Source organism: Neophocaena asiaeorientalis, unplaced genomic scaffold (genome assembly GCF_003031525.2).
Source record: "Neophocaena asiaeorientalis asiaeorientalis breed wild unplaced genomic scaffold, Neophocaena_asiaeorientalis_V1.1 scaffold1058, whole genome shotgun sequence".
NCBI lineage: Eukaryota > Metazoa > Chordata > Mammalia > Artiodactyla > Phocoenidae > Neophocaena > Neophocaena asiaeorientalis.
Genome location: NW_020175496.1, coordinates 88,368 through 105,574, shown reverse-complemented (window position 1 = coordinate 105,574; position 17,207 = coordinate 88,368). Strand labels below are relative to the sequence as shown.

The window sequence follows — 17,207 nt, the reverse complement described above, 5'->3', positions numbered from 1 at the left end:
AGATCTTAGTTGCGGCATGCGGGGTCTTCGTTGAGGCATGCAGGATCTTTCGTTTTGGCGCGAGGGCTCTTCGTTGCAGCACGCAGGCTCAGTAGTTGTGGTGTGCGGGCTTAGTTGCCCCGAGGCATGTGGGATCTTAGTACCCCAATCAGGGATCAAACCTGCGTCCCCTGAATTGGAAGGAGGATTCTTAACCACTGGACCACCAGGGAAGTCCTGGCAATGTTTGTAATAGGGACAAAAGAATGCCCATCACAAAGAAATGGTTAAACTACTTACGGCACATCTGTACCGTGGAATATCCCACAACTATTTTTTTTTAAGGAAAAAGAAAATGATGCTGTAGATGATGTTTAAATGGCATGGAAGGATGTTCACAAGGTGTTATGTTTCAAAAGCAAGTTTACAGTGTGTACAGGGTGATCCCATTAAAGACATTAGCCAAGGTCAGGAGAGTTAGGGGTTTCTCAAAAGTCCTCCCACTTCCTGAGAAGCCACCATTAGCACGGATGGCTCCGTGTGCCACCTGCCAGGAGTCAGGCGAGGTGGGTGGCCACACTCACAGCCTGCCTGCTAGATCCCAGTGAGCCTATAAATCATGCAGAGCCGTTTGTATCTGAAGCCCCTGCCTGGGCCTGGAGTTTTCAGCAGCTATAATAAATGAGGCCAATGAGAACAACAACCGCCCTCTCTTAGGCAGTATCCACTTGACATCCACTAGCTCTAACTCTTAGAAACCATCTATGGTGTTATTATTATCCCCATTTAACATATGGGGACACTCAAGGCTCAGAGAGATGGGGAAACTGGCCCAAGATCCCACTGTGGCAGACCCTGCTTTGGAACTCGGGTCTGGCTGCCGTTCTCTGCACATCTTAAACCATCCAGCTTTGATCTCGTGTCCTTACAATGCCAGTGGTGATCCTTTGGAAGGAGTCACACCAAAATTCATGTACTTCTAAAGCAGTGGTTCTCAAGCTTAGCTGCACATTAGAACCACCTGGGAAGTTGATAAAACTCTCGCTACTTGGGTACTCCAGTCCAACTTACCTCGAATCTGTGGAAGTGGGACCCAGGCATCAATATTTTAAAAATTCCTTAGGGGGTTCAAAGCGCACCAAGTTTAAGAACCATTGCTCAAAAATAGCACTTCTCAAACTTCAAATCACCGGTGAGTCTGGTCACAATGCAGATTCAGATCAGCAGGTCTGGGACGGTCAAGATTCTGCATTTCTGAAGACCTTCCAGGTGATGCTGTTGGCTCTTCTGCTCATCACCTCCCCAAAGGCAATCCCCAAGAGCCTCCCTGTGCTGTCTTTTTCTTGCTGGCTTCCAACACCACCTTGTATCTGCTCTTTTGCTGCCAGAACAGCTGCGAACCTGGGCAAAGTGAGGTGGGGGGTCTTTCCTGAGCTCCTTTACCAAGACATGCGTATTAGCACTCGTGGGTCTTAAGCACACACTCACTCACCCTGGCATCCTCAGGCAGTGGCCGGGGAGACCAGAGGGCTGAGGCCAAGGAAGGGCAAATCCAGGCCCCACCCTTCGGGGCTCTCAGCAAAGCCCAGCGCAGGGAATGCAGCTGGGTGAGGGCCGTTGCTGAGTAGGGAAGGCCTCAGGAAGACAGGGACATGGAGCTGGGCGCTGCAGGAGGTCTAAGGCCCAACCACTTGCATGCTTATTCAGCCAATATTGATGGCCCGCCTATAGGCTGAGCACTGTTCCAGGTACAGTAAGACAGGAAAGGTCCCTCCTACTGTGGAGTTTACAGTCTAGCCAGAGGAGACTCAACATACAAACACACAGCTACCGTACAGTATGTCAGGGTGGCATATGAGGGAACAAAAAACAAAGCAAGGAAGAGGATAAGCACAATCGTGGGCAGGGCCCCGATTTTAAGTGTTAAGAAGTTTTGTTGAGTTGATGAGGTGGCTTTTAAGCAGAGACCTGAAGGGAGTGAGTCCTGTGGATTGGGGAGGGGAGGATCCAGGGAAAGGGAGCAGCAGGTACAGAGGCCCTGAGGAGGTGACGGCAAGGAGGCAAGCGTGGCTGGAAGAGTAGTGGGAGATGGGGTCAGAGAGATGGAAAAGTTATGGGGGCAGGGAAAGCGGCGGAACCCAAGGATGCCTCTTCACATGTGAGGGCAGCCTAGGAATTTGAGCAGAGGCTGGAGGATTTTGGGGTCTCTCCCTTCCCTAAGACCCCAGCTGGTGGAAGGACAGTTCTCTCTGGGCACAAGCACTAAAGGGACCACTGAAGTCACATGGGCTGGGCTGATGGGTGGTACCCTGTATGGTAGTGCAGAGGTGCCCACCCACCTGCCATCCTAGTGCCCTCCCTGGGCCAACAGCAATCCCCTGCCCCCCAGCCCACTGCCACAGGGCCTCGTTTCCGGAGAAGGGAAAGGGCTGGTGCTGGGGCCACCAACAGGTGCAGATGCCTCTCCTTCTCTCCTTTCAGCGCAGAGTCTCCTCAGGGCAGGTGCCAAGGACAAGGTAACCCCCACTCCTGAGTGCTGACCTCAGTGAGATGCCTCAGCCATGCCTCCCATGCTTCTGACCTCCACAGCTACTGAGGCCCTCTGACCTCAGGCCTCCCCTGCAGAAGACCGAAGAGCCTCCTCACCACCCACAGGATAACCCCACCCCCTACCCCACCTGGCTCCAGGAAGGCCTGATACACAGGCACCAACTTCCTGCTAGCCACACCCTCAGGGGATATCCCCTCCTCCCAGAGCCATGCGCCCTCCTGTCATAGCAGTTGACACAGCTCAGAGCCGTTGGGCCTGCCTGGCCCATCACACGATGGACTCCTTAACCTTGAGTCTCTGTCTTCTGAAGCTGGGCTGCTCAGGACTCGTGAGTCGGTGAACCAGGTGAAGCCCAGCCCTTGCCCACCTCAGGAACGTTTCTAGAAGGGAGAGTGTTGCTCTAAATCTTGAAGGACTGCACTGAGTTCATCTCCTGGTTCTCAAATTTGTGAGCTATTTGACCCCAGGCATGTTACTTAACCTCTCAGTGCCTCAGTTTCTGTACCTGTAAAATGGGGTTAATGATACTTTTCTCGTCGGGTTGTTGGACAGATTAAAAGAAACAATGTATGCAAAGCATTCTAGCCCAGCTCTTGGTACATAGTCAAGCCTCAAGAGATGGTGGCTGGTTGTTATCACAGTGAGAAGAGTCAGCATGTGGACAGGGAGGAAGTGGGAACAGCATGGGCAAAAGCCATGAGCCATGAAAGTGTGTTTGTGGGAATGTGTGTATTTGGCATGTATGAAACTTCCTGTGGCCACACGGGCTGGAAGGGGTCTGGAGCTGTGGTGTCAAGGCCCACCCCAGCTTCCCCTGATCCCAGGTGCCTCCCAGAGCCGTGAGTCCCTGCAGAGCCTGCAGTGGGCCCGGCTGTTTCTGAGGCCCAGGCTGGTGGGTCATGCCTGGGAAACAGCAGAGTTGGCTGGAGGCATCAGGCTGGAGGTGTCCCCACTGGGATTCTGGGCGCAGTCAGAGCTGGCAGCCCAGAAGGGGGACCCTACAGGAGCAAGAGTCAGGAGGCAGGGAGCCCCTGCTGCCACAGGCTTTTTCCAGCCTAAACGTCGGGAACCCCTGATTCCCGCTGCTTCCCAGGTCTTCACAGGGATCTTCACAGCAGAGATGACCTTCAAGATCATCGCCCTGGACCCCTACTACTACTTCCAGCAGGGCTGGAACATCTTCGACAGCATCATCGTCGTCCTCAGCCTCATGGAGCTGGGCCTGTCCCGCATGGGCAACTTGTCGGTGCTTCGCTCCTTCCGCCTGGTACATGGCTGGGCCTGGCAGGGGGCGAGTGGGTGGGGGTCTGGGGTACTGAGCCACACCCCCTCCGAGGTCATCACTTAATCACCGCTACTGTGATCTTTCATGCCTTACCCAACAGCTGTTTGCTAGGTACCCCAGGGCTAGTGATGTGGGGGACACAGAGGTGGGCAAGACAGAGGGAGATAGCCCTCCCTCCAGAGGGGCAATTGGGGTGCCCATCCATCCTGACGATTTGCAAAGCCCTTTATGACTCACCATGCCCCCTTTGGTCCTCACAGGATCCCAGGAGAGGAGCTAGTATTACTACATTCCCATACCACACTCAGAGAGGTGAAACGATTTCCCAAAGCCACATGGCAAGCAACAGGTGGAGCCAAGTCTGCTGAGGCTCTACCTCCTGGTTTTGGAATCTGCATTTTTGAAACTTTAATGTGCACACAAATTGCCTGGGGATCTTGCGAAAGTGCAGATGTGGATTCGATAGGTCTCGGATGATGTCAAAGCTATGCGTCTGTGGACCATGCTTTGAGTTCAAAATGTCTAAGAGGTCTAGGCATGGGGCTAGAGGTAGGTCAGGGAAGGCTTTCTGGAGGAAGTGGCTTCACTTGGGGCTAGGCAGGCAGGCTGTTGGGGGCAAAATAGAAAGCCTAGGCTGTGGGTTTTAATTCCGACTCCACTGCCAAGAGCCAAGGGACCTAGACAACATACTCCACCTCTAAGGGTTGGCTTCTTCATCTGTCAAATGAGGTAATAATAGTGCCACCCTCATGTAGTTATTTGGAGTTCTGAATGAGCAGATCCATCCTAAACATAAGGCCTGGCACAGTGAATGTTCAGTAAATGCGAAACACCAGCTCCCTTTCTCTGTGATGACTGAGAGGAGGGAAAGATGGAGGTGACTGGGCAAGTCAGGGATGGTTTGAGCTCACCCAGAAGGATATCTGATGAGGAGGGTTCTGGAAGAGGGACATTCCATGATGGGGAATCTACTGGGTGGTTCCTGGAAGTGAGACCAAGGTGGATAGGAGGCTGGTGTGGGGACAGAGAGAAGGGGTGGGTTTGGGGGAGGAGACTGGAGCTGTTGACCTGACTCCCAGAGCAGGGCCCGATGAAGCTGCCCTCAGGCTGTGGAGAGAAGCAATAGTGTGTGCTCTTGCACAAACGAGGAGAAACAGGTGTCGGTGACCTTTAAGGGTGCCCTGGGTTCTCAGGCAGGAGCTGTCGGGGGTGAGGGTGTCTATGGGCAGTGGGAGCCAGAGCCCCTCACAAGGACCCCTCCCTCCCCAGCTTCGGGTCTTCAAGCTGGCGAAGTCCTGGCCCACCCTGAACACGCTCATCAAGATCATCGGGAACTCAGTGGGGGCACTGGGCAACCTGACGCTGGTGCTGGCCATCATCGTGTTCATCTTCGCTGTGGTGGGCATGCAGCTCTTTGGCAAGAACTACTCAGAGCTGCGGCACCGCATCAGCGACCCAGGTGTGCTGCCCCGCTGGCACATGATGGACTTCTTCCACGCCTTCCTCATCATCTTCCGCATCCTCTGTGGCGAGTGGATCGAGACCATGTGGGACTGCATGGAGGTGTCTGGGCAGTCGCTGTGCCTGCTGGTCTTCTTGCTTGTTATGGTCATTGGCAACCTCGTGGTAAGTTGGCCGGTGGCCTCACGCACACTCACTCGCCTACCCATCCATTCATCTACCCAGCTACCCACCCACCCAGGCATCCATCTGTCCATTCACTTACGCTTCCTTCCATCCGTCCACTCCCTCACTCAGCCATCTATCAAACAATCCATCCACCCATCAATCTCTCATCCATCTATCGATTTACCCATCCATCCATCTACTCATTTACCCATCATTCCATCTATTTACTCACCCGTTCATTCATTCACCCATCTGTGCACCCACTTACCCATCCATCCATGTCTCATCAATCCCTCTATTACTTACCCATTCACTCTTTCATCTCTCTACTCATTCATACATCTACCTATCCAGCCATCAATCCACTCATCAATAACCCACCCACCAACTCACCTATCCACCTGTCCACCTTTTCATCGATCTGCCTACTCAGTTACCAATCTCCCTACCCATTTATGCACCCACTCACCCAGCCATTCATCCATCAACCTCCATCTACTCATTCACTTACCCAACCAGTCATCTATCCATCAACCATCCATCCACCAACCCCCGTTCACACACACGTGTGCACACCTGTTCATCCATCCATTTGCCCATCTATCTACCCATCCATTCATTCACCCACCTATCCATCCATTCATTCATCCATCACCCATCTTTCCACTCACTCATCTATCCCTCTATTCATTCATCCACCTCTACATCCATCTGTCAACCCACTCATCTATTCTCTCATTCATCAGTCCCATCCATCTACTCATTTATCCATCCAGCTATCTACTCACTCACTCATTTAGCTATCCATTCATGCACATCACTCTTCATTTGCTCATTCTTCCATTTACCCATCTATTTACCTATTTATTCATTATGTATTCATTTTATATCCATTAATTAATTATTTTCTCATCTCCTCATTGTTTTATTAGTTATTCACTGTCAGTGATTTGTCGCCTGGTTCAATTCAGCTTAACAAACATTTGTTGAGCTCCCACTGCACGCAGAATATTGTGCCAGATGCTTTTGGGCACACAGAGATGAATGTGGCTCTGACATTGCTCACCACCTTGAGAGAGTGAGGAGGTGGAGAGTTCAAACAGGCCTGAGATAACTCTCAAGCTGGTCAGAATGGTCAGAGCCATTAAGAGGGAGCCCATGGGTGCTGAGCCTCTTCAGCTGGGGAAATCAAGGAAGGCTTCCTGGTGGAGGGGGTTTCCCGCTGACCTGATTGACAGGTGATGCTAGAGAGGGAAGAAGCAAGGTAAGCAAAGCACAGGCACAGGCAGGTAGTGGTGGTCCAGGTGAGGTGGGGCCCGAGAGAACCTTGTATGTCATCCTGAATAGCTGTGGTGAGAGTCCCTGCGGTCCTGTAATGAGAAGCCCAGGTCTTTGCTCCCATGGCCACCTGTCTGTCCCAGGGAAAGTGCATCTTGCCTTGTGTCTTTACAATGTGGGCAGTTCTGGAGTTGAGAGAGATCAAAATCTAAATGCCAGAGAAGGAGCCTTTGGAAGAGGCAAGTTTGAGAGCGGTCAGTTGTTCAGGGAGAGGTCAGTGTCCACTGTGGACATGCAGCCACCTTCCTGGGTACACAGGGGGACCACACACGCTCCAACGTCACACCTGCAGTGTCTGGCTCCCACTGCCCATGGTGTGGGCAGCTCAGGCTCACAGAGGCTCATAGAGGGATTTTAGGTGATGTGAGTACTGTGGGCTGCAGATTCCAGAGCCCTTCTCCAGACCCGCCTGCTTTCTCCTCCCATGTGACTTAACCAGGCCAAGTTGGGGTCGGTCTTCCTCAGCCTCCATAGGTGGAGCCCAGAGAGGAAGCAGAGTGCACAGTGCCAGTGGATCCCAGCTCTTTGGAGGGCCCTGCAACCCCCCTCCCATCCCCTCAAACCTGCCACCCCTCAGGGTGCCCCTCGCTCAGCCCCTGGCACAGCTCTGGGGCTGCCAGACTCTGTGTGTTCCAAGGAGGATGCGAGTACACAGAGCTTTTAGCCCAGGGCCAGGCTGAGCTGCCCTCACGCACACACAGCACGCACACACAGCCTGCGACACACACAGCCTGTGACTGGGGATGAGAAGATTAGAGGCTGCTGGAGGAGGGAAGCTAACGCAGCCCACGCGGCCCCCTCCCTGGCTGCCTCAGGAATTGGGCTGCTTCGGGGCGTGGGTGGAAGCAAGATTGTCATTGAAATGGGAAGTGATCATCAGGCAGGGGCTGGGGAGCAGCAGTGTGATTGACAGGGAAAGCACTGGAAGCAGCCGAACTTCTGAAGCCGGCGGCAGGGGAGGCCCTAGCGTCTTCTGTGGGTGGGCAAGGCTGCCCAGGCACCCCCTGCCCTGCCCCCAGCCTGGCCCCAGATGCCTGGAGGTCAGGGGATGTGAACCCAGGGTGGGCTACCAGGAGCTGAGGCAGGCCAGGCCTGGGCCAGTGTGGACAGAGGCCAGGAGCCTGGCCAGAGGTCAGTGTAGACAGCAGCTCTGCATCACATCACATGCGTCACCCCTCCAGTGACGACATAAAAGAGACTGCCAGGTGTCAAAAGTGATCATCTCTCTGTGGAGATAGAACAGGAGAGCCTACTCCTTAACCTTTCCATACTGTCCACGTGAATGTTAATGTTTAAAGCAAAGGCACGTTTCTGAGGCCTGGCACTCCAACCTTGCCCACTGCTTTCGCCAGAATTCTCACTCCCAGCTCTCTGACAAGCATGTCTCAGGGGCTTGTAAGAAGCCATAGCAGGGACTCAGATAGGGTGTCCACCTTCACACACCACCCTGCTATAGAGGCCCCCATTCAACTGGACTCCCTTCTGGGAGTGGCTGCGGAGGGGAGACCCGAGCCCAAGGTGGGGAGCTTGTGTCTCTGTCCTGTTGGCCTGGTGATGCTCATGAGCCAGTCTGAACCCTGTGTGGAACGAGCCCACCACCATCTTCAACTACCCTCCCCAAGCCCAGTCCCTTGTCACTCGGTAAAAGTTCTCTTTTTTAACAAAAGCTAAAACTTCACACTTGCAGGGTGGTTTAACAACAAGCAGTAGTCCAGAACCATCCGAAGACAGAGAGATTTTTCAAACCCCCCTTAGGGATGGACATCAAGTCCATAACCCCTAATAAATAACTTAAGTAAAGACTGTGTGTTCCGGCACCTCTGAAGCCTCAGCCCCAGGTCCCTCCACTCTATCCAAGTGTGTAATCCTGCACGCAGCACCCATCCAAGCACCCCTCACTGCCTGGACACAACTCTGTCTCAGTAGCTTGACCCTACAGTTAGTCCCAGGCGCCCAAGGGCTGCCACCCGGCCTCTTTTCCTGGCATCGCCCCTCTCCTCTGCTCATTCTCCCATGTCCTTCACCTGGAAAGCATGGTCGGATCTGGGGAGAGTGCTGCACAGCTGGAGCCCCAGATCTTTGAGTGGTGACCCAGCTTCAGTGGGGAACTCAGGGACATATCACTGCCCCTCCTTCACCAACAGATGCAGAGGCCTCTTCCCAGGAAAGCCCCAAGAGCAGATGGGTGATGGATGAATGAATGAATGGATGGGTGGGCCCTGCTGATCCCAGATTGGATCTCACTTCCCAGGGAGCAGCCCTGTGCTCACCCTGACCTCACTGCCCCCCATTACTCCCAAGACAGCAAGGCCCCATCTGCAGGCTTTGACATCACATGAACCCATGGTTCTCCCATTGAACCTGGGCCAACACCCAAGAAACCTGGGTTTGAACGCCCTCAATTCAGACTGTATCTGAGTCCTTGGGAGGAGGGATTGATTCTGGCAGTGAAATGCTGGAAGAAGGACCTCAGTTCTTCTTTGAAGAAAGGATTCAGCAAAGAGACCAAGATTGTGAAAAGATAAAAGCATTTATTAGAAGCAAAGTACATGTGGAAAAAACAAAATATCTGTGGAAGAAACAAAGTAAGTGCGGAAAAAACAAAGTATGTGTGGAAGAGCACACAGGCAAGCTCAGAGGGAGGGGCTTAGGTGGTTTCAATAGGGCCAGTTTTCCGGATTTTTTTTCTGGCCCATCCTCTTCAGATCTGGTCCGTCCTGGTGTGGGCACGCATCTCTCAGTCAAGATGGATTCCAGCTGGCGTCTTCTCCCTCCTTTTGTCCTTCGCCTAGACTGAGGACCTTCTCTGAGCATGTGTCAGGCCAGGGAATCCATGAGAACGCACCCAATCAGGGCCCAATGCCCCCGCTGGTATCCCAACTGAAGCATCAGCAGGAGACCAGCTGCAGCTGCTCAGCCTGGGCCTATCGCCTACCTCAGGATGAGAATTTGTCTTTCCTTTTATAGCCAAACTGTCTATATTCAGGGGTATGGGGGGTTAGGATGAGAGCCTAGGGCCCAGGGTTTAAGCCTCGAGCTGTCTGCCTCTGGCAGTGCTCATCATAGCCCCGAGGCTGAGCACGCAGGGCACGGCATTATCTCCACAGGTCCTGAACCTCTTCCTGGCTTTGCTGCTCAGCTCCTTCAGTGCAGACAACCTCACAGCCCCTGACGAGGACGGGGAGATGAACAACCTCCAGCTGGCCCTGGCCCGCATCCAGCGGGGCCTGCGCTTCATCAAGCGGACCACCTGGGACTTCTGCTGTGGGCTTCTGCAGCGGCGGGCTCAGAAGCCTGCAGCCCTCGCCACCCAGGGCCAGCTGCCCGGCTGCACCACCACCTCCAGCCCCCCACCACCCTCAGAGACAGAGAAGGCGCTGCCAGCCCGCAAGGAGACACGGTTTGAGGAAGGCCAACGGCCGGGCCAGGGCACACCCGGGGATCCGGAGCCCGTGTGTGTGCCCATCGCCGTGGCCGAGTCAGACACGGATGACCAAGAGGAGGATGAGAACAGCCTGAGCACAGAGGAGGAGTCCAGCAAGCAGGTGAGCCCCATCCCCCATCCCAGCCCCGCACCGTGTGTGCAGCACCTACTGTCCAGGGGACCCAGCCTCACTCAGAGCATCTGCCCCAGCAGGTGTGGCCTGGAGGGAGAAGACAGGCCATCCCCCAAAAACCAGCCTCATGGAGGCGTGCTGAAACCAGCTCTCAACCCTCTCTCCCCAGCCCAGCCCAGCCCAGGAGGGCATCTTGGGAGGGACTGCTGTCCATCATTCATCCCCTGGCTGGTCACGGGCAGCTAATTGTACAGAAAGGGAAACTGAAGCACAGCAAGAGAGAGAAGAGAGAGACTTGCTAGGAGTTCCTCATGCATCTAGGACAGAGCTAGGACACCTGGCCCCCAGACCCTGTCCTGACCTTGTCACCTCCAGGACTAACAAGGTGGAATGGCTTGGTGAGGGAGGAATGTAGCCTCCAGACCTCCCCACTGCCCCTTCCCCTCCTCCCAGGCCCAGAGCTAATTCTGAGATTTAAAAATAAGCATCCCTAAGATGGCAGGTGTCAGAGACAGCACTATCTTATCTCCCAACCTGTTATTTTTAACACTTAGGACTAGAGTCTGGACAAACGGAATGGTACCCCTCACCGCCACCCCAGCTCCCTCAGTTTTCTCATGGCCTGAGCTAGGCTTAGATGGCTTCTCCCTATAGGTCTCAGGTCAAACAGAGAGGACTGGTTCTCTCTGTTTCGTTGGGCCCATCCTGGCCGCTTCCTCAGGGCCCGCACTGGGTAGGTCTGGCTGAGAAGAACAGCTGTTCCCTTGCATGGAATTTGATCTGAGGCTCCAGGCTTGATTCCACATCCTCCTGCCTCCCTGTGGTCCCAGAGGCCAGCTTCTGCCCTTTCAGTCGGGCTGCAGGACAGCCACAGTGTCGGTTGGGGGAGGGGGAGCGTTGGCGTTGCCAGGACCACAGCTTCCAATTAGCTCCAAGACGTTCCCAGCACAGGAGTGGAATTCCGCCTGCCCCTCCTTTTCCTCCTCCTTTCCTTCTCTTGAGCCTTTTGGCCCTGGCTCCCTGGGGCCAGTGTGTGTGTGTGTGTGTGTGTGTGTGTGTGTGTGTGTGTGTGTGTGTGTATGCGTGCGCGCACGTGCTCACACGTGCGGGCACGCAAGCAAGCTGGGGTGCCATGGGAACTCCTGGGAAAAGTCAGCATGTCCTTCCTAAGTAGAGTTGCCAGCATCTGGGAGCTGGGCATCATAGCCCAGCTGTACCCTTCAAGGAGTGGGAGGAGAGGGAGATTTGTCTAGCCTTAGGCCCTTTGCCCGAACCTATCAGGAGCCTCCTTCAGCCTCAGGACGCCCGAGGGAGGGGTCTTCAGTGAGATGAGACCTCATGAAGAGGGCAGGAGGCAGTGCCCCGCTGCATGGGCAGGGCCTGAAGCAGAGCCAGGGGTCCTAGAAATACTCCGACCTGGTAGCTCATGGGCTGCGGGGGGGTCTCTTCAGCAGGAATCCCAGCCTATGTCTGGCAGCCCAGAGGCCCTCCCGGAGCCCAGGTCCTGGAGCCAGGTGTCAGAGACCACCTCCTCTGGGGCCGAGGCCAGTGCAGCTCAGGCAGACTTGCGGCAGCAGCGGAGAACAGAGGCCCCAGCCCCAGGGTGCAGTGAAGTAATGCACACCTTTGTCCCTGGAGCCGGTGGGGCACCGCTGCTGGGACTAGAGGCCGTGAGAGGCCCTGGGCACAGGCCTGCATTTGCTGCTGGGAACCACAGCCTCCGTCACAGCCAGCGTGGGAGACCCGTCTGCGGAGCGGGGCATGGGCAGCCCTGTCCTGTTAGGGGAGACACGGCTTGGGGCCCAGAGCCATGGGGAAATTCTGGAAGCAGCCCCTCAGGACCACGATGCAGAACTAACCCCAAACTTGTGCTTGTCACCCCCTCCTCACTCGGTTCCTGTGCTTTGCTCCTGTCGGCACGTTTGTCCTGTGGATCAGCCCATCCCAGGGGGCGGTGGGAGCTCTGAGAACAAGTTCTTGGCACACAAGCCACCAGCTGCTTCTCACCTGGAGAAAAGCAGAGGCAGCAAACACAAGGCCTGCCGGAGGGCTTTGGAGCACAAAGGGTTTTAATTTGAATTTGCTACCAACATTTAAAACCCAGAAGCTTTTGTGGAAAAAAATCTGCATTTCTGGCTTCTCTTGAAAAAAAAAAGTTGCAAGAAGAGCCGCCCTGCTGGAGACGAGTGGTAACCGCCGCCTCCTCCTTGACACCGGCTGGAGCGCTCCGGTTTGCCAGTTCCCACCTGCCTGCCCTCATTCCATCACCTACCTGGCCCTGTAAACATTTGAGTTTGCAACCCCTGAGCTAACTGGACTGTGGCACAGCTGACTACACCCCACCCTGGCTCTGCCGAGCACCAAGGAAGATGGAGGTCATATGTTCAGAGGCAGCACTCAGGGGCCCTTGAACTGCTGCCTGACCTCAGTCCTCATCCCGGCAGCTGTGACTTGCTCCAACAGGATATTTCTCCTTTGCCTTGTTCCTTACGTGAGATGGGCCCATTGGTGGCTTTGTGATCATGGCCAGTTTGTAAGCACGAGGGCCTGGTGGAATCATCATCCTGACTGTACAGGTCACACTTCTCCCCCTGGAGAGTCTGACACACCAAGCCTTGTGGGAACAGGAAGACATAGGAGGAGCAGAAGGTCACAGACGGAAGAGGCTCCCGTACTAGAACGTTGACCTTTGAACGAGTTTTGTAACTTCATCACCTCTTCAAATCAGGTCGCGGTGGGAACGAGGGAGAACGAGGTAGGCTGGGGCTTTCCTGGGAGAAGGACACCTCATCCCATCTGCAGCGGGATTCTGAGAACTTGTCCTCCCACGTGACAGCTCCAGTGTCTGAAAAGAAAAGCTGCATGAAGACCTCTGACTGTGCCTCTCCCAGCTCGGTGCCGCTCAATGAAGCTGGGAGAAGGACATGACCCTCAAAGCCACGGGAGACCACCCTGCACCCAGGAGCACTGTCTGCATTCTCACCAGGATCCAGCCCTTCCTTATCGCAAACCTCAAGGTTAAAGAGGACTTTGAGACAGCGGTGGAGTGAATAGTGGAAGGAAGGGAAAAGAAGGCAACTTTGAGAGCAGAGGCTGCCCAAGAACTCAAACCAGCTCGCCCCTAAGTGGAGTGGAGCTTGAGTGGCATGAGGCTGGCCAGTTGTGTCGGGGAATGTAGACGTGACCTGAAGCAAATGAAGGCTGCCCTTCCTTTACAGAACCCCCTTCCCCACCATACTTATCATTAAGGTGGGCTCCTAGAAGCAGAGCTGGAGCCTGGCTTCCTGTGCTAATGTTTCGTTGAGGGAGTACCCTCAGGAGAGACCCATAAGGAAGTGAGAGAAGCAGGATGAGGCAAAAGAAGCAGCTCCAGATGGCATGTGGGCTGGATTCCAGCCTCAGCTTGGTGTCCTCCATATCAGTCAGTCACTAGGCGTCAGCCACCCCTGGCTTCGATGTAACCACCAAGCCATTTCCAGGGATTGCAGGTCCCTGGCTAAAGACACTTTTCTGGAGAAGGGGCTGGCTAAACAGTATTCATGGCAGCTGGAGATGGGTGCACTGGCCCAAAGAGGGGAAGTGGGCAGAACTACAACACCCCTATACACTGGCACCCCACATGTGACACACACAGACACTCATAAGGGCACCTGCACACACCTCTCTATAATCAAGTTATGCGGGATCAGGGCAGCAGAACCCTGCACAGCCGGGCAGGAAAGCTTCCAGCACCTTCTCACTCTTGTTCCAGGCTCTGTGCATCACACCAGCACCCACATGAATTGAGTGAGAAATGTGGGCTGGGTTGCTGGCCTGTTCTTTGCATGTCTGACCTGCTACCTGTGCGTGCCCATGATCCTGGCTCTGACTCTGTTCTGGGTGTGGCATGCCTGTTTCCTCTGTGTGTGCCGAGCTGCCACTATGTGTCCGTGTCCCAGTGTGTGTCCCTGTTGCACCCCATGTTTGTTTTACTTCCACCTGGATGCCTTCCCCATTCCCAGGGTTTTCCCAGAACCCTTCCCCGACCCCCTGTACCCTGCCCTAGACACCAGTAGACCAGAATCACAAACTCAGGAGCCCTAAGGTCCAGGCTAGGTGACCTTCATGGCAGGTTCCCATCCACCCAGGCTCAGATTCCCCAGGTGTGCAATGGAGGATAGTCTGGGCACCTCCACTCTGGGAGCCCCAGGCTCCCCCAGACTCTGGGCCTGAGGCTGGAGGCTGCTACACAGCCCACACTCATGCCCTCATCCACCCTACCCCACGGTCCTGCCCACAGACACATGAGAACAGTTACTCTGAGGGGAGCACAGCAGACATGACCAACACTGTTGACCTCCTGGAGCAGATCCCCGACCTCGGAGAGGACGTCAAGGGTCCAGAGGACTGCTTCACTAAAGGTACTGCCCTGGGTGGGCCTCTGGCCCAGCCTCAGCCCTGCCCACCGGGGCAGGAGGACCTGCAGCTCCTGGGGTAGTGGGCCATGTCGCACTCCACTCTGATCTGGGTGCCTGCCATTTTTCCCCCATTCTTCGAGACCCTGGGGGCCCCTCCACCTGCCTGTGACATGAGTCATGGCAAGTGTGCCGGTGACGTGCTGGGCTGGGCCTCTGTGGATCGGCTGCGTGTGTGGGACGGTAGCATGACCAGGTGTCCCCACAGCGGCAAGGACTGGATCTAATTCCCCCTGTTCCCTCAGGCCCTGGCACGGCACCTGGCATATAGTGGGCCCTCTGTAAATATTCAAGGTGGGTGTGGCATGTGGCTGTGCTGGTGATTGGCATCTAGAGCTTTTATGAATCCATGGTATATTCGGAGGGCCGCTGGGGATAAAATGAAGGTTTGCCCTCCATGTGGCACATCATTTGGGGCTATCAGTGAGGAGTCTGCCCTTCTTAAGGCTCAGAAACTGCAAACGTGGAGAAAGACCAGGGACACAGCACCCCAGGGGGTTCTGGTACATTCCCCCAGGGGGAGAGTTTCCTAGATGAGCACAGGGCAAGCTGGAGCTCATCCCAACCCCAGCCTTGCCCCTGCCCAGAACTGCCAGGCCCTTCCTCTACTTGCTGGTTGCCTAGTCCATCCAGCTTATCCACAGGGTACCTGCTGAGTGTGGGCTCCTGAGGGCGGCACTCAAAGTCACCCCTCCCTGCCACCCACCCCCTGCCATGGCCTCACGCACCATGTTACCCAGTTCATTACCCATCATTGTAACCTCTTTCAGTCATTCTTTCAACCGTTCAACTTTCTGCCATCAGATGTGGGCATTTGCAGGCCCTGGACTGGGTCTGACTCCTCTCCCTCCCCCAAAGGCTGTGTCCAGCGCTGTCCCTGCTGCACCGTGGACACCACGCAGGCCCCAGGGAAGGTCTGGTGGAGGCTGCGCAAGACCTGCTACCGCATTGTGGAGCACAGCTGGTTCGAGACGTTCATCATCTTCATGATCCTGCTCAGCAGTGGAGCGCTGGTACCCTCCTGGGGATTGGGCAGGGAGGTATGGAGGAGGAGGGGAGGTAGAGAAAGGAGATCTCCAGCTGGAAAACCAGGTCAGAAACTGGGGCGGAGCCTCTGTTGAAAATGCATTCCCCCAGGGCCCCAGATCAGGACCAACTCATAAACTGTCAACACCCACAGCACATATGGAGGTCAGAGCAGAAAGGGCTCACAGAGGTCATCTCTCCAGGCCTCCTTGTTCCACAAAGGGAAGTGATTTGCCCAGATCACAGTGCACAGCTGGCATAGGTCGCAGGTCACCAGTCACCTACAACCAAGCCCTGGTGATACACCCACCTGCACACAGCGTCAGACACTCCGTCAGACTGGTTCAATGCAATTAACAATGCAGGCTGATATTACACTGGTAGCTCCACTCATTCCATGTCTTCTAGGGCTAGAGGCCAAGCTATGTAGTTCACGCATTATCACATTTAATCCCCATAGCAACCCTTTGTAGAAACATTAAGTAACTCACCCAAAGCCCCACCACTTACAAGCAGCAGATGTGGCATTTGAGCCAAGAGAGTCAGATTCCGAGTCCTTTGTCTTGACTTTCCATTTGTTCAATGGGTCTTTACTAAGCTCTCCTTGTATCTACTGGTCCTGTGAGCCGTGGAGGAGCAATAGGAGGAAGAGACTCTGGCTCTGGCCTCAGGGGCTCCCAGTCTAGTTGGAGAAATCAGATTCAGCAGGTTTGAGATAGTCAGATATCAGCTCGAGAGAGAGTTGAGTAAGAATGGAGTAGATGACTCAGGGTGATGGGAGGTCAGGGGGAACTGGAGCAATCAGGAAGACTCCCTGGAGGAAGCAGATGGAACTGGACTATGGAAAATAGGGAGGTTTGGTGAGGCCGGGAGGAGCAGTAAGGCACTCCAGGGATGCCCTATCTGGTTCCCAAGTACCTTACTCATCTCTCAGAGCCCTTCTAGGATATGGAACAGCCCTGGAGAGGGTTGTGAAAGGTGCTGGTGGGCAGAGAGAAGGGTGATCAGAACAAACAGAAACTTTCCTAGCCCAGAGGGAGCAAGCACCTGATATTGTTGAGGAGTTTAGAACCCCATGGGTGAGCAACTAACAAGGAATGCTTTGGACTATAGAGAGGGAGAGGGCCACTCTGATCCCAGGCTGTTTGCCTCCAGCACATGCTGCCTCCTGTCGGGGCAGGCCATGGGGAGACATTGCAGCTTTCACTTCTAAACCTCTGGGCCTCCCATCCCACCCTGTACTGCCCTGCCCCTGTTCCAGAGTGGGCCTGGAGCCATGGCTTGCAGGCTACATGCTGTTTTACCATCAGCAGCTAGAGCCAAATCTCTGTAGGCTTCAGAGAAGGAGGATTTGACAATATGTTAACGAGTTTTGTTTTTAAACAGCC

General features: G+C 54.8%; 1 protein-coding gene across 8 annotated transcripts in view; it reads left to right on the top strand.

The window, feature by feature from the left end:
- SCN5A (sodium voltage-gated channel alpha subunit 5) overlaps positions 1-17,207 on the top strand; it is an 86,721-nt gene that overhangs the window by 39,814 nt on the left and 29,700 nt on the right. For 4 of the 8 annotated variants that reach the window (XM_024768948.1, XM_024768941.1, XM_024768944.1 and 1 more), the window contains exons 14-19: positions 3,624-3,797; positions 5,085-5,441; positions 9,890-10,327; positions 11,791-11,952; positions 14,619-14,739; positions 15,652-15,806. In XM_024768948.1, coding sequence (XP_024624716.1) covers positions 3,624-3,797; positions 5,085-5,441; positions 9,890-10,327; positions 11,791-11,952; positions 14,619-14,739; positions 15,652-15,806 — 1,407 coding nt within the window. The remainder of the gene's footprint in view (positions 1-3,623; positions 3,798-5,084; positions 5,442-9,889; positions 10,328-11,790; positions 11,953-14,618; positions 14,740-15,651; positions 15,807-17,207) is intronic. The other 4 variants (XM_024768943.1, XM_024768945.1, XM_024768946.1 and 1 more) reach the window with 2 other exon arrangements.